The sequence below is a fragment of the Mustela nivalis genome (genome assembly GCF_964662115.1).
Source record: "Mustela nivalis genome assembly, chromosome: 19".
Taxonomy (NCBI): Eukaryota; Metazoa; Chordata; class Mammalia; order Carnivora; family Mustelidae; genus Mustela; species Mustela nivalis.
In genome coordinates this window covers 35,688,070-35,703,122 of record NC_139038.1, presented here as the reverse complement: position 1 = coordinate 35,703,122, position 15,053 = coordinate 35,688,070, and the positions used below count along the sequence as shown (strand labels likewise).

The 15,053-nt window shown below is 53.9% G+C and overlaps 1 protein-coding gene across 2 annotated transcripts in view; it reads left to right on the top strand.

Annotated features, from left to right (window-relative positions):
* The window catches only part of LOC309854273 (uncharacterized protein C16orf96), a 33,370-nt gene extending 18,668 nt beyond the window's left edge, over positions 1–14,702 (top strand). For both annotated transcript variants that reach the window (XM_082713081.1, XM_082713080.1), the window contains 10 exons: positions 1,885–1,959; positions 2,606–2,770; positions 3,690–3,808; positions 4,498–4,560; positions 6,797–6,889; positions 7,780–7,957; positions 8,086–8,188; positions 11,888–11,968; positions 12,705–12,918; positions 14,532–14,702. In XM_082713081.1, the coding sequence (XP_082569207.1) occupies positions 1,885–1,959; positions 2,606–2,770; positions 3,690–3,808; positions 4,498–4,560; positions 6,797–6,889; positions 7,780–7,957; positions 8,086–8,188; positions 11,888–11,968; positions 12,705–12,918; positions 14,532–14,547 (1,107 nt within the window). In that variant the 3' untranslated portion in view covers positions 14,548–14,702. The remainder of the gene's footprint in view (positions 1–1,884; positions 1,960–2,605; positions 2,771–3,689; positions 3,809–4,497; positions 4,561–6,796; positions 6,890–7,779; positions 7,958–8,085; positions 8,189–11,887; positions 11,969–12,704; positions 12,919–14,531) is intronic.
* Positions 14,703–15,053: the final 351 nt, after the last annotated feature.

Below are 15,053 nucleotides of genomic sequence, written 5' to 3'. Positions count from 1 at the left end.
GCTGCCACTGACTGGATGTGTTTGTTTCCTGTGGCTCCCATAAGAAATGATCATAAACTGCATTCCTTAAAACACGAGGGACCCGGTCCATCACAGTTCTAGAGGCTAAAAGCCCAAAATCAAAGTGTTGGCAGGGCCTTGCTTGACCAAAGACTCCAGGGGAGGAGTCTTGTCTCTTCCAGCTTCTGGTGGCTCCAGGCATTCCCTGGCTTGTGGCCACCCCCCTCCAGTCTCTGCTTCCCTCTTCCCTCTGCTGTCTGTCTTCACATCGCCTCCTTTTAAGGACACCAGTCAATGGATTTAGGGCCTGCCCTGACCCAGTATGACCTCATCTTAACTAGTACATCTGCAAAGACCCTATTTCTAAATAAGGCCACGTTCACAGGTTCTGGGCAGGTGTGAATTTTGGGGAAGACATTAATCAACCCAGTATACAGGTAACCCCAGCAGTAGAAGTTAGAAGATCCCAGCTAATTACTCCTCTTTGTTAGGTATTTTTTTTTTAAAGATTTTATTTATTTATTTGACAGAGATCACAAGTAGGCAGAGAGAGAGGGAAAAGCAGGCTTCCTGCTGAGCAGAGAGCCCGATGTGGGGCTCAATCCCCGAATCCTGAGAAAATGACCTGGGCCGAAGGCAGAGGCTTTAAACCACTGAGCCACCCAGGTGCCCCTGTTTTTAGGTATTAACTTGAAAGAGCCAAGTGGAGATGTAAATATTAATGTTGGGCCTGATGATTCCAAAAGGTCAGGGCTCCCCGCTGTTGTGGGGTTGGAGGAAGCAACCTGACTTGAGGCCAAAACAGGGCCTTCTTTTCATACCTCCACTTCCCATACTAGACCTTGGGACCCATCTTCTGCATGTGATGGAACTTGGCATTTATTAGACTTAGGTTCAACTTCAGATAACATAACCTCCCCCCAAAATAACTGACTTAAACCAGGTGTAAGTTTATTTCCCATTCACATTCAAGAAACTTGGTCCAGAGGTGGTTAGAACTCCACGGTGCATGACTCCCATTCCTAAGCCCACCTGAAGGTGCAAGATGGCTGCTGGCGCTCCAGTCATCATCTCTACATTCAAGCCAGCAGCAAAGAGGACATACTTCATTAAAGTTATTTTTCCTACCTACTTCCTACCCACTTTGATTTACACCCCAGCGGGTCATACTGAGCTATAAAGGGGGGTGTGAAATGAATTCTTGATTCTGGGCTGCCAGGTACCAGCTGAAAGTTTGGGGACTCTGTTCCTGAGGGTGAGAGGGAAACCAGATACAAAGCGAGAAGCAGAAACCTATTTCTAGCTTTGGAGGAAACATGACCTCACCTTCTGCGGACATGGCTCAGGAGGTGTGAGGCTCTGAGACTCTTCCCAAGCAGGTTAGCTGCTGCTACTGTCACAGGGAGGGTGCAGTATGTAGAGAGTGGGCAGAGTTAATGGACAGAGCTGGTTCCTCATGGAGTGGGGGATGGGATATAAGAGTTTTCCTCTGACACTGGGGCACAGCCTGTGTGGCATATAAGTGTTTGGTTGATAAATAGACTCAGGTCTCACTGGACCCCATTACAGATACAAGCTGAACTTGCCTTAGACTTCCAGGGAACCAAAGTGTTAGCACTGGTTTACATTCTCCTTCCTCAAGTCTGCCTCCATGTACAGCCAAGTTCCTATGATGCCACCTCCAAGGGGACACCTGGTCCCAAGGCTCATGTTCCTTCCCTTCTGATCTGGGCACCTGGAGTCCATACCTGGTGTGCCCACCCTACCTGCTAGCCACCTGGCCCTACTGTCCCTTCCTAGCACATGGTAAGGGCAGCCATGGGAGGAAGATGTTATCCAAAGGCCTCCAGGGATGGCAAACATGCCCTTTGCTTCTGTTCTTAGATTGTCCATGCTCAAATTAAAAACCTCGAAATGCATAAGGTGGACAAAAGTGCGATGGAGCAGGAGTTGAAAGAGGTGAGTGGGGGCGCCTGGGTGCCTCAGTCAGTCAAGCATCTGCCTTTGGCTCTGGTCATGATCCTAGGGCCCTGGGATCGAGCCCCGCATCAGGCTCCGCTCTCTCACTGGGGAGTCTGCTTCTCTCTCTGCTCCCCACCCCGTCATGCTTGAGTTCATGCATGCTCTCTCTCTCTCTCTGAAAGAAATAAAATATTTAAGAAAGAAAGAAAGAGATGAGGGAGCAGAGTTTCCTCTCTCCTTCTGCCTGTCCATCCTGAGCCCAGGTCTCCCACCCAGGGGAATGGAGTCAATACAAAACCTGGCAGAGAACCTCCCACAGTTTCCTTTCATCTTTCTCATTTAGAAGGGCTAGGGAAGCTCCTCCAAAGTTGTCCTATCAACTCCTATTTTCAGTGACTCAGGATTAATGACAATTTATTATGTGAACTTAAAAATCATGCATCAGCTTCTCCATACACAGGAAGACCTTGGCTTAGACCTGACAGTCACGTTTGAGCCAATTAGACCCCAAGTTTGAATTTAAGCCAAGGCCGGGCATTCAGGGTCCTAGACTAAAAAGCACAGACCAGTGCAGTCTGATCCCCCAGCTTCCTCCTGCTCCTGCCACAGCATCCCTGGCTCCCTGAGTTCCCTGTGTCTCTAGAAAGCCGACAGGAGCACCCTGGCCGGCAAGGCAAGCCGAGCCGACCTGGAGACAGTGGCGACAGAGCTGAATGAGATGATTCAGGGGATGCTCTTCAGGGTTGTGACCCACGAGGATGACTGGAAGAAAGATGTGGAGAAGCTGACCAAGGACCTGAGCACCAAGGTGAGTACCCCGTAGCAGCCATCATCTGCTGTGTAACAGCCCTGAAATGTGACACCTTGAAATGACAAGTCCTCATAGTTGCTGAGGGTCAGGAATTGGGGAGCAGCTTAGCTGAGGGACTCAGATTTCCCATATGGCTGCGGTCAAGATGATATCTGGGACTCCAGTCCTCTGAAGAGCCATTTCCAAGATGGCAGCCTCCTGTGGCCGTCAGCAAGATGCCTCACTTCGTTGCCACTCAAACTTCTCAAGTCTGTTTGAGCACCATCGCAACATGGCAGCCGACTTCCCCAGAGCGAGTGACCCAGGAGAGCCCAACAGAAGCTGCACTGTCTTCCATGACTTAGCCACACCACATCATTTCCATAGCGTCCTATGGTTCCACAGGCCAGCCCTACTCCATGTGAGAGCGAATGTTCGTGGCAGCATTACTCATAACAGCCAAAAAATGGAAGCAGTCCCAAAGTCCATCAACAGATCGATGGATAAGTAAATTGTGGTCTATCCATCCAATGGAATGTCATTCAACCGTAAGAAGAAATGAAACTCCGATTCATGCTGCCACTTGGGTATGACCCTTGCAGACGTGTTGCTGAGTGACAGAAGCCAGACACTGAAGGCCATAGATGGTGCGATTCCATTTGTACGAAATGTCCGGAACAGGCAAATCCAAGACAAGAATTGGATTAGTGGGTGCCTACCCTGGGGGTTTGGAGCTCACTTTGCAACTCTTAACAGCATGCATTAGGTGGATGAACCTTCTCCTAAGCTTTGTCATTTTCCCTTTCGTTGACCCCCTCACTGTTTCAGCTTGATGTTGTTACACTCTCTGTAACTTTGCAGCAGGTCATTTTCTGGAGTGAAGTGGGGTGTGAATTAGTTGACTAACTGCTCTTCTCTTCCTTTTGGCTATTTGCAGCTGGTCCACAGTGATTTGAATGGTCTGAAGAAAGACATGGATGAGATCTGGAAAGTACTCAGGAAGCTCCTGATTGAAGGCCTCCGATTTGACCCTGATAGTGCTGCTGGTTTTAGAAAGTGAGCCCCTCCTGGGTAGGGGTGCAGCTCCCAGGGGTGGGAGAGACCCTCTCTCCAGAGAGGAAACCAGAGGGGCATCCCAACAGATTCTGGGAGGGAGGATTCCAGACGTGTGTGGACCCAGGGAGAAGGTGTGGGGCTTCCCAGCTTGGGGGAGGGGGGGATGGGACTGAGGGTCACCAGGGGCTCTGGCCTTGGCTGTCCAGGGGCTGCAGGGACATATCTGCTCCAAAGCCCTCTTGCTACGAATGAAAACAAGGTTCATGGAGGGTAGGGGCCGTGCAAGGCCTCACAGGGAGCCTGGGGATCAGGGTCTAGAGCCCTGTTGCCATGTCCCCTACCTCCAGATAAGAGTCCCAGGCAGAGGGGGACTCAGTGTTGAGGAGGGAAGGGTTTCCTGTCCTCAGATGACCCCCCGTCTCTCCCAGTATCCCTTGTGAAGGGTAACCTTCCAGAAGGCCCCTCGTTTTAAAGACCTCCATTGTGTTTGCAGCAGGAAGCTAAACTGTACACCTTGTGCCCCCACCTGTGTCCGTGGCAGCCACAGGATAGCAGTGGGCAGCGGAGTGAACTTGGGCTGAACAGAGCCAGATCAGAGGGGGAGTAGGGTGTGGAGGGAAGTCCTGACCCTGAGGCACAGACAGACCTGCCTCCAGCATGCAAGCAGCTGATGGCTGGCTGTCTTGCAGGAAACTGTTTGAGCGGGTGAAATGCATCTCCTGCGACCGGCCGGTGGAGCTGATGACGGGCCCGTGAGTACCGCCGCCAGGGGGCGCCCACGCCCACCTTCTCTGGGTTCCTCACCTACGCTCCAGCGGAGGTTCTAGGTCCGTCACTTACCTGTTCGTCCGCCGGTGTACATCATTCCGTACCCTTCATTTCATTTGCTCCCCGTCCCGAGCAGGGGCACGGGCATCCCCTCCTTCGCCAGCCCTGCCTGGCACCCGCTGTGTCCCAGGGTCAAGGTCGACTCCAAGAGCAAAAGGATAGTAGGAAACCAGGGGAAAGATGAACTTTGTGGGACTTCCTTGAAGGGTGTATTTTGAGCTTAATACTTTTTTTTTTAAAGATTATTTATTTATTTATTTATTTGACAGGCAGAGATTACAAGTAGGCAGAGAGGCAGGCAGAGAGAGAGAGAGAGAGGAGGAAGTAGGCTCCCTGCCCAGCAGAGAGCCCGATGAGGGGCTCTATCCCTGGACCCTGGGATCATGACCTGAGCCGAAGGCAGAGGCTTTAACCCATTGAGCCACCCAGGCGCCCCTGAGCTTAATACTTTTTACTTAGGTGAAATTCACGTGCACACACCATCTTAAAGGGAGCGTTTCAGTGTCGTTTGGTACACATTCACGATGATCTGCAGCAATCACTTCTAATTCCAAAGCATTTTCATCTCCCTGCAAGGAAACCCCAGACTCATTAGCAGGTCCATCGCCATTGCCTCCTCCCCTCGGCCCCTTACAACCACTGACTTTCTGTTCCTGTGGATTTGCCTGTTCTGGACACTCCACACGCAATAAGTCATCCCGCCTATGAGCCGGTTCTGGCCTCTCTGAGCATCGTGTTCTCAAGTTTCATCCACATTGCGGCAGGTGTCATACCACGTTGTGGGAGCCGCTCACATTTTGTTTACCCGCTTACGCGCTGATGGACGTTTGGGTTGATTCATCTTTTGGCTGTTGTGATCAGTGCTGCTGTGAACGTGCGTGTACGTAGAGTGGCTCAAACACCTGCTTCCAGGTATTTTGGGTATAAACCTGGAGGTGGTGGAAAAGCTCATGGGGTCCCTCAACGGTTAACTCTTCAAAGAACCACCCAACAACACTCCCACAGGGTTGTTGTGGGTTTTTTGTTTTTGTTATTTTTCAGATTTTATTTATTTAGGGGTGCCTGCGTGGCTCAGTGGGTTAAAGCCTCTATCTTCAGCGCAGGTCATGATCTCAAGGTCCTGGGAGGGAGCCCCTCATCGGTTCTCTGCTCGGCAGGGAGCCTGCTTCCCCCCCTCTCTCTCTGCCTGCCTCTCTACCTACTTGTGATCTCTGTCAAATAAATAAGTTAAATCTTTGGGAAAAAAAAGATTTTATTTATTTGACAGAGAGAAATCACAAGTAGGCAGAGAGGCAGGCGGGGGTGGGGGGAAGCAGCCTCCCTGCTGAGCAGGGAGCCCCATGCAGGGCTTGATCCAGGACCTTGCAGGGCTCCATCCCAGGACCCTGGGATCATGACCAGAGACAAAGGCAGAAGCTTAACGACTTAGCCACCCAGGAGCCCCTATTTATAATATTTTTAAAAGAAGAAAAGGAAACAATGTGAAGCGGTGAATGAGTTACGTACATTCACATCAGCTGATGTAAGTCATGTTGTAAAAGGAGGTATAACGGAACCTTCTTATCTGGAAATGGTTACAGCTATACTGTCCAACACAGCAGCCGTCGACCACATAGGGCTAATGTGGCTGAGAACAGGTGCACACCTTTATAACCACCTCTCAGCTCAATGTGTACAGCAGTTCCCACTGCTCAGAGAGGATATCTCCTTTTTCTTTTTTGTGGATGTGAAATACACAGAACACAATCGACCATTTTAAAGTGGGCAGGCCAGGGACATTGACCATATTGTGCAACCCCCACCCCCACCCCGCCCCACTTCTAGGGCCAGAGCGTTTTCACCAGCTTTCCAGAAGGAAACCCCAGCCCCATCTGCGGCCACTCCCCAGCCCCTCTCCCAGCCCCTGGCAAATTCAGGTCTGCACACGTTCTGTTTTTAGGATTCGTCTGCTCTGGCTTTTAGTTTTATACTCAGAATGAGGTGGTTCTTTATGATGGTCGAAGATTACTGGGACTTTTCTGAGCCCTGAGCCCAGCGGGGACGTGGGCATCTCTAGAGAGAAGGATGGGGTGAAGGATGGTGGACTTCCTGGAGGAGGAGGGAGCCTGGGGCTGTCTGCTGGCCACTTGCGCCTCCCACAGAACTCTTGTCCTCCAACAGGCAGCTCATCACCATCCGTAAAGCCCACCTGCTTTCAAGGCTGCGGCCAGCCAGCGCCAATACCTATGAGTACCTGCAGCAGCAGCAGATGAGGTGAGTGGGCTGGGGGCCAGCCCAGGACCCGCAGGAGCCACAGCCCTGCAGAGAGGCCAGCTCTGATCCCAGGGCATTGCCGGCCATCTGCAAGGGGGCCGTTTGGGGAGGGGGCTGGAGCAGCAGGTAGCCTGGGAGAGGGAAGGATTCTCATTGAAATCTCACCACTGCTGTGAGCTAGGCTGGATGTGCCAGCCTCCAGCAGGAGGAAGTAAGCAAGGGCTTCCCCCGAACCCCACCAGCCTCACTGCACTGAGCACTTTGCCCCAGCCACCCTTGGTGAATCCTTCAGCCTTCCCCCTGAGGTTTATTCTGTCATGGACAGGTTTTGTAGTTGAAGGACCTAAGTTTCAGAGAACTTCAGCCCCCCGCCCAAGGTCACAAGTAGTAAGTGGAGCTGGTTGTCCATACCTGCATTTTCCCAGAGCACCTGGGGGGCTCCCTGGGTCCCGGTCCCACCCTCGACCTCCTGACATCCAACCTCTGCGGCTGCCTCATGCACCCTGGCCTGAGGTCCTTCTGGCCAGGTCAGGGCATGATGGCTGACCAGCAATCGCAGCCACATAAAGGGGAGAGCCATGGGGGCCTGGGACTGCACCCCCACCTTCCTATGCCTGGCTCCTCCTTGAGATCACAGGTTAAAAGCCTTCAGTTGGGCCAGACCGGGGTCCCCAGGGGTGGCTGGATCCGGGGGAGCATAGCCTTGGTTTTTCCCCTCTGTCCCAACTACGCCTGTCCGTATCCACCCGCCAGCCCAAAGTGCCCCCCACAAACCCAAGCTAGAAGAAATGCCAGTCTTACCTTGCCACTGGGCAGGCCCTTGGGTCCATCCTGATGCTGCTGGGGCAGGGGGTTCTCCCAGCGGCTGCTGTCCTGTCTGCTTACCTCAGGGAACACTGGCGGCTACAGCAGCTCCAGGACCTTGGAGACCAGGACAGGAATCTGGATTCACTGGGGTCCCCAAAGGACTGGGGAGATGGCCCTGGCAATGCCAGCCTCAAGTTCAACTCCTATGACTTGTCAACACTCTACCCCTACGGGGACCCTGAAGTGTTGGACTATGACACCGTGAGTATGGCAAACACCCTGGGTGTGGGCGAGCCGTGGGGGCTCCGTGCTCTGTCTGCTGAGCCCCTGCATGTACTAGAGAGGCAGGGGAGGACACTCCCTGACTTGGGGTCTGGGCCATCTAACAGGCCGAGGTGGACATTCTGGGAGTGGACGGCATCCTGTACAAGGGCCGAATGATCAGCCAGGATGGGGCACGACCTTTGACCAGCGTTGAGAAGGAGCTGGCAGGTGAGAGGAGTCAGGACTTCCTGGGAGGCCCTGTCCTAGATGTCCTGGCTTTGCTGGGGAGTCTGGGGGGTGCAGGCAGGGCTCAGAGCTGGCCCCATCCCAGACTGGGACATCCTTGAGAGCTTGTTTGGAGGTTCTAGCAGGGGAGCGCAGCTACTCGTATACCCTTGACCGAAGAACGGTCCTCTCCTTGACCCAAGAACGGTCCTCTCCTCTATCGGGGAAGGTCGTCCTCTTCGACTGAGCGTGCAGCTTCAGGAGGGACGCACATGGAGCAGTGAGGGAGGAAGGGGACACCCGCCTAGCCAGCCAGATCAGCTGAATCAACCCTGGCGATCAATGGGGTGACAGATGTCGCAGCCAGATCGCCCTCACATCCCAGACTAGGACATTCTTACACAGCCAGTTGCAGAAATGGGGTTCTCCTGTATGCCAGGCACTGTACCAGTCAGGTGGCAAAGATAGAGCAAAGAAAGATGGTCTGTCACCCCAGGGTTTCCACACAAGTGGGAGAAGCAGACTGCACGCAAATAACCTGAAGGTGAGGACCTGTTGTTTGGAACACCAGTGAATAGCTGACCTGAGGGGAGGACCCTGGAGACAAAGGATGCTGGCCTAGGCAGGGGTGCCAGATGGCCTCACGAAGGAGGGATGCTGACCTGGGGATGGGAGAGTTGTGAGAAGGACATCAGTCCAAGGAGAGGCCTCTGATGATGGAATAGGGGACAGTTGGATCAAGGGGACAGTTGGAAAGAGAGCAGGTGCAAAGATCCTGTCGTGGCTGGAAGCCAGGCACAGTTGGAACTCAGAAAGGTGAGTCTGCCTTTGCTGAAGCTTGGGAAGGTGTTGGGAATGATGAAGAGATGTGGACAGACCCTGGAGGCCTTACTGTCTTACTGGCCCAGGTAGGTGATGGTTGGGTTAGTGGGGGACATCTGGAATCAGTCATTCTGCTTGCTGCAGCATCAAGACCTTCATTCCAGCTGGTTCCTATGGGGAACCCCAATCGTCGGCTCCAGCAGTGGGCTGGCTCTGTTTCCTCCCCCTTTCCACCTGCCAGTAGCCTCCTGCATTCCTTGCCTCTTCCTCCAGCTCAAGATGCCTCGCTCGGACCTCACTTCTGTCCTCACCTCCCCTTCTCTGACTCTGACTCTCCGGCCTCCCTCTTAAGAGCCTTGCGATTACAACGGGCCATCTGGATGATTCAGGATCCTAGGTTCTAAGGGTTAGGACTGGGGCATCTCAGGGGCATTGTGCTCCGAGTCCGGGCTCCTTGGCCAATCTGGTGTGTGTGTGTGGCAGGGGCGGGGGCAGCGGATGACTTGTCTCCTGTCTGCCCCTGTCCCCAGCCTCTCAGACCTGTTTGTCCGTCTGTCAGTGAGCCTGGCTGTCTCCCGCCCCTGGGGCTCTCTCCGTGCTTTGTGCCTGCCTTGAAGCCCTGGGGGAACCATTCTCATCTGCCAGAGCTTAGGGTCCCCTTCCGTTGAGAGGCTCCCAGCTCCTTGGCTTCTGGCTTCTGCAGAGGTGGGGAAGCTGCAGAGGAGGGCTTGGGAGGAGCAGGTGTCAGGGTCAGGTGGTGAGTTCAGGTTCTGACCTTTAGAGTCCAAGGCATCGGTGGGACCTCAGGGAGAGCGTTGGGTCAGAACTAGGCTCCCAGGGCTCACTGGGTCTCGATTTTGAACCTTTGCCCTGGGCCCACATCCCTCCCCCGGCAGGGAAGCGGTGAGACACTCTCAGACCTGTGGAGGGATCCAGGTGCCACCTGGTGATCAGAGTGAGGGCCTCGGGGTACCCCTCCACTGGGCATTTGATCTTACCCAGAACCCATGAAGTACACTGGAACTAGATCTTCGTTCAGCCTCAAGAAACGGGTGAGACAGAGTTAGGAATGCAAGAGGTTTGTGCTGGCAGGTGGGCGGGGGGTAACAGAGAGCAGGGAAGAATTGGAGGGGAGCCAGCGGAGACCCTCAGTAAGCAGACCTGGTACAGTCCAGGCCAGCCTGGTCAGGAGGCTTCTGAGCCAACACTCCCCAGCCCTGGCCAGGCTGTGAGCCACCAACAGCCCTGAGGCACCAGCACAGGGAGGCTACTGGCTACCTTCGCTCATGCAGCTGATGGTGAGTTCTTCCTTAGAAGGGAGACTTCACATTGCTGGCCCCACTGCCTCAGGGCCCTGGTCTGTCGGCTGGTCACTCCCTTACAGCCCTTACTGGTGCTACGTGTCCTGTGGATAGCACTGGGGACACCCGACATGGACAAAATGAAGTTGCCGCCCCCTTAGGGTTTTTACTCCATGAGGGACCATGAGATATAAATAAATATTTATTTAAGAAAGGACATTCAAAGAGGGAATTGTCAGGACACCCTGGGAAGGATATGGTCTCTGGGCAGAAGGAACCATCCCATGTCCTTTACTGGAAGGAGCTTGGTGCCCCCGTAACTCGTCCTGAGGGGCCAGGCCTGGGCCCTCCCCTGGGTCTTCACTCTTACAGCCTCCCCCCGCCCCCGTGGACTCCCCTCTTCTTGTGCACACGTTGGTCTGGGAGACCAGTTGTGGATTCTTGGCTGGACACGGAGAAAGGTGATGCCTTGGGTTCAAGCATGAAGTTCGGAGCCAGACCCAAGAGGCCAGATGTTGTACGGCCCCGGGTCTGTGAAGGGTCCAGAACAAGCCTGATTTACAGAGACAAAGAGCATGTTCCTCACCACTAGGGGCTAGGGGCAGGGGGAGACAGGGAAGGAGTGCTTCTTGGGCACAGGGTTTTTCTTGGGGGGCACGAAATGTTCTGGAATTAGGTAGAGGTGGTGTGTGCCCACCACTGTGAATGAAATTAATATCACTGAATTGTTTGCTTTAAATGGTGAATTTTGTGGGGTTCCTGACTGGTTCAGTTGGTGGAGCATGTGACTTGATCTCCGGGGTTGTGAGTTCGAACTCCATGTTGGGCATAGAGATTACTAAAAAAAAAATTTTTTTTAATAAGTGGTGGGCCACTTGGGTGGTTCAGTCTGCCTTCAGCTGGGATCATAATCCTGGGGCTTTGGGATCGAGCCCTGCATCAGGCTCTTTGCTCAGATAAGAGCCTGCTTCTCCCTTTCCCTCTGCTGCTCGCCCTGCTCGTGCTCTCTCCATCTGTCAAATCAATAAATCTTAAAAATCAATAAATAGGGGCACCTGGGTGGCTCAGTGGGTTAAAGCCTCTGCCTTCAGCTCAGGTCACGATCTCTGGATCCTGGGATCAAGCCCCGAATTGGGCTCTCTGCTCAGCAGGGAGCCTGCTTCCTTCTCTCTCTCGCTCTCTGCCTGCCTCTCTGCCTACTTGTGATCTGTCAAATAAATAAATAAAATCTTTTAAAAAATCAATAAATAAATGGTTAATTTTATGGAATATGAATTTTACTTCAAAGAAAAAAATTCATACACCCCCGATGAGGGACAGGAAGGTCGGGGCGGGGACAGAGTAGCGGTCTGGCCCTAGCGGGAGTATCTATGCCTTGAGAAACTCTAGACTCAGGAAGGTGGGAGGGGGAGGCTTCCCCAGGGGCAGAGCGGCAGGTGCGTGTTTGGAGGAGGCGGGGCCGGTCTGGGGAACCGTGGGAGGGCCTTTGCAGGAGGGGCGGGGCCTCCGGGAGGGGGGCCGAACTCTGCGAGAGCTGAGCCCTCACCGCACTGTCTCTTCCTCTTTCTTTTCCACGAAGCTGTGAAGGTTCCACACCCCCCAACTCGCAACCTGTATGATCGTGAACGCCCGAGTACCTTTTATGGTCCAATCTACTCCCGTGAGTATCTGCCCTCCTAACTCCCTGGCCCAGCTGGGGTTGTGGCAGGTCTCCGGTGCCCCCCAGTCCCAGCCTGGGGCTCTGCTGCCCCATCGCATGTGTCTCTCCCCTGCTCTGTGTCAGGGCCTGAGTAGGCCCCTTGAGTGACCCCCACCCAGCACCCGGCTTCCTGGCCATGGCCTCCAGCCATCCTGGGTCCCTAGTTTGCCCTTCAGCGGGGTTTCCTGGCCCCGGTGCCAATCCCAGAGGCCCAGGCCCAGGGTCTGCCCACAGGTGTCTAACTAGCTGCAGGGGTGGGATAGGGAGCCTATTCGTTCTCCGGGGCCTTTCTGCCTGGGGCCCCATGAGCCAGGCTGGGGGTACCCCTTGGATTCCTCTCGCCATGCACCAGGGAGATCCCAGGTGCATGCGGCGGGTGCGGTCACCCAAGCAATTTCTCCCTTGTCAGCCCTTGCAATCCTCAGCCCCGCTCTGCGGGCGGACGGTGTGGAGTTGGGGCACAGCACCCCCTTCCCCAATCCTGGACTCCAGATCCATGTCCGGTTCAGCGTCCGTTTCTGGCGTCATTTATTTGGGGTCACCCCCGGGGGAAGTTTAGGGTGCCTGGGACTGGGTGAGCCGTGGGAAACCACTTCTAGTATGGTAGCTTCTCAGCTCCTTAGTAAGTAGGACCCCACAGGCCAGCCTCCTGGAGCATGTTCCTGGGACACATCACCCACTTTCCTGCCTCTCCCAGCCCAGCAACCCCACGCCAGGGTGCGCTCGGCTGCCTCCAGACCCTCCCCTGCGATGCCAGCTCGGCCTCCATCACTGCCGCCCCTGCCACTGCTCCCGCCACTGACGCCACCCCCAAGGGATGCCCAGCAGGCCCCAGGGCCCACCCGGCACCCAAGACCTCTGCGTCTCGAGTCCCGAGCCAGCGTGCAGGCCTCCGAGGAGCCCACCAATCCGTGAGCTTGGTGTCCTATACCCCTACCTCCCCTCCTCTCCCCCTACCCCCAGAGAGTCTGGCCTGGGGTGGGGGGTGGGGGGTGGAGGCCCATGCCTGCACCTGGGGGAGGGGCCTCCATAAGGGACTCATTTTGACCCAGTGGCTATTTTAACTCTATGCATGTAAATACATGGCCCTTATCCTACCCTTCCGGAGTACATAGCTTTCTAGATTGAATTTTCCACTCAGCCAATATAATTCCTTGACCACATTTCAATACAACAGCTAACTGGTTTTTAAAAACACTGTCCTTTTTATTTTGCTGAAATGACTCTATCATAATCAGTTCCAATTACTACTGCCCACGGGCGTTTTCTTTCTTTACAACTTTTTTCTTTTTTTAAGATTTTCTTTCTTTCTTTCTTTTTTCTCTTTCTGTCTATCTTTTTAAAAAGATTTTATTTATTTGACAGAGAGAGATCACAAGTAGGCAGAGAGGCAGCATGAGAGGGGGAAGCAGGCTCCCTGCTGAGCAGAGAGCCCGATGCAGGTCTCAATCCCAGGACCCTGAGATCATGACCTGAGCGGAAGGCAGAGGCTTAACCCGCTGAGCCACCCAGGGGCCACCCAGACATTCCCCACGGACATTTTCTTTGGGGGCCGTTATTTCTAACAAGACCAATTTTCTCACGGGAAACAAATTTTACTGTGTGCATCCGTTTTTGTTTTTTTTTTTACTTCATGTTGATTATTCCCACCAGTAATTATGGTTATGAACTGGATATTTTTAAAACCTGGTTGTTTATGTTTACTTCTTTGGCCAACCCATGAGCAACGGCCCTGGAACATTCTGGGACTGCTCTCTCCCACCGAGGGCTGGAATCCTGCACCCCTATTTTTTTTTTTTTTTAAAGACTTTATTTATTTATTTGACAGAGAGAGATCACAAGTAGGCAGAGAGGCAGGCAGAGAGAGAGAGGAGGAAGCAGGCTCACTTCTGATCAGAGAGCCCGATGCGGGACTCGATCCCAGGACCCTGAGATCATGACCTGAGCCGGCAGCGGCTTAACCCACTGAGCCACCCAGGCGCCCCCCTGCACCCCTATTTGATGTCCTCCTGGTTCCTGTGCTAACTGCCCGTGCACCTGGTAGAACAAAGAGCAGACCAGGAGGTCGTAATGTCCTGATCTGGACATTTAGCGGGCAGCTGCCACCGTGCACGCCTGCCTTGATTGCTTCCCCTTAGGCAGCTGGTTCCTCCCTTCTTCTCCCTGTCAAGGAGAAGGTTCCCTCTTCTCCCTCTTCCTTTCCATTCCTGGCTCTGTCTAGTTGTGTCCTCTGTGCTTCTTGTACTTCTGACATGTCTACCACATTACACATAGTCTAAAAAATTTTGCTCTGCATGGTTTTGGGACATGGCTCCCCCAGCCCCAACATCCACTAGAGGCCCCTGGGACCGCCAGATGGGTAAGGAAGTTGGGGGCTGGCATGGGGGAGGATCCCCTGGCCTGGCGGCCATCAGAGTCTGGGAACACGGCATGTCTACCCCCTTCCTAATGGTCTCCTGGCCCTTTCCCCAGCTCCTCATCTGTGACCACTCCCAGATCCTGACTTCTCTTTTCTTTCTCCAAGGACTGTGTCTAAATGAGGCCAAGCTTTTCCTGACCCAGGCGACTTACCAGTTCAAGATGCCTTAGCAGGCACTGGCTGGTGCTGCTCTGGACCCCCGACCCACCCCCATATCACAGATGAGTATTTTTGGCAACTTCTCCCAGAATAAAATCTTTCACTTTTTTCACTGTGGATGAGGGTGACTGGCCTGGCACTCTCTTTAGAGGGTGGCCTTGTCTGCCCACATGGGTGCGTGGACCTGCTGGTCCCTACTCAGGCCCCCACCCCAGGGTCAGCCTCCCAGAGCCACCAGCCACCAGCCAGAACCACTGTGAGTTCCCAGGAGTCCCAGGAGAGAATCAACAGCAAACCTTCTTGCCTCCGCTACATTTTCCATGATGGCAAAGTGTGCCGAGGTGACTTAGCCCTGTGTTCTGGGAAGATAGGGGGTCTGAGGGCAGGGGTGGTGGTGTGACCTGTCCAGTTTGCTCAGGTCGGCCTCGGCTCTCCAGCCCCCCGCAAGAAGTTATCCTCCTTGGGTGC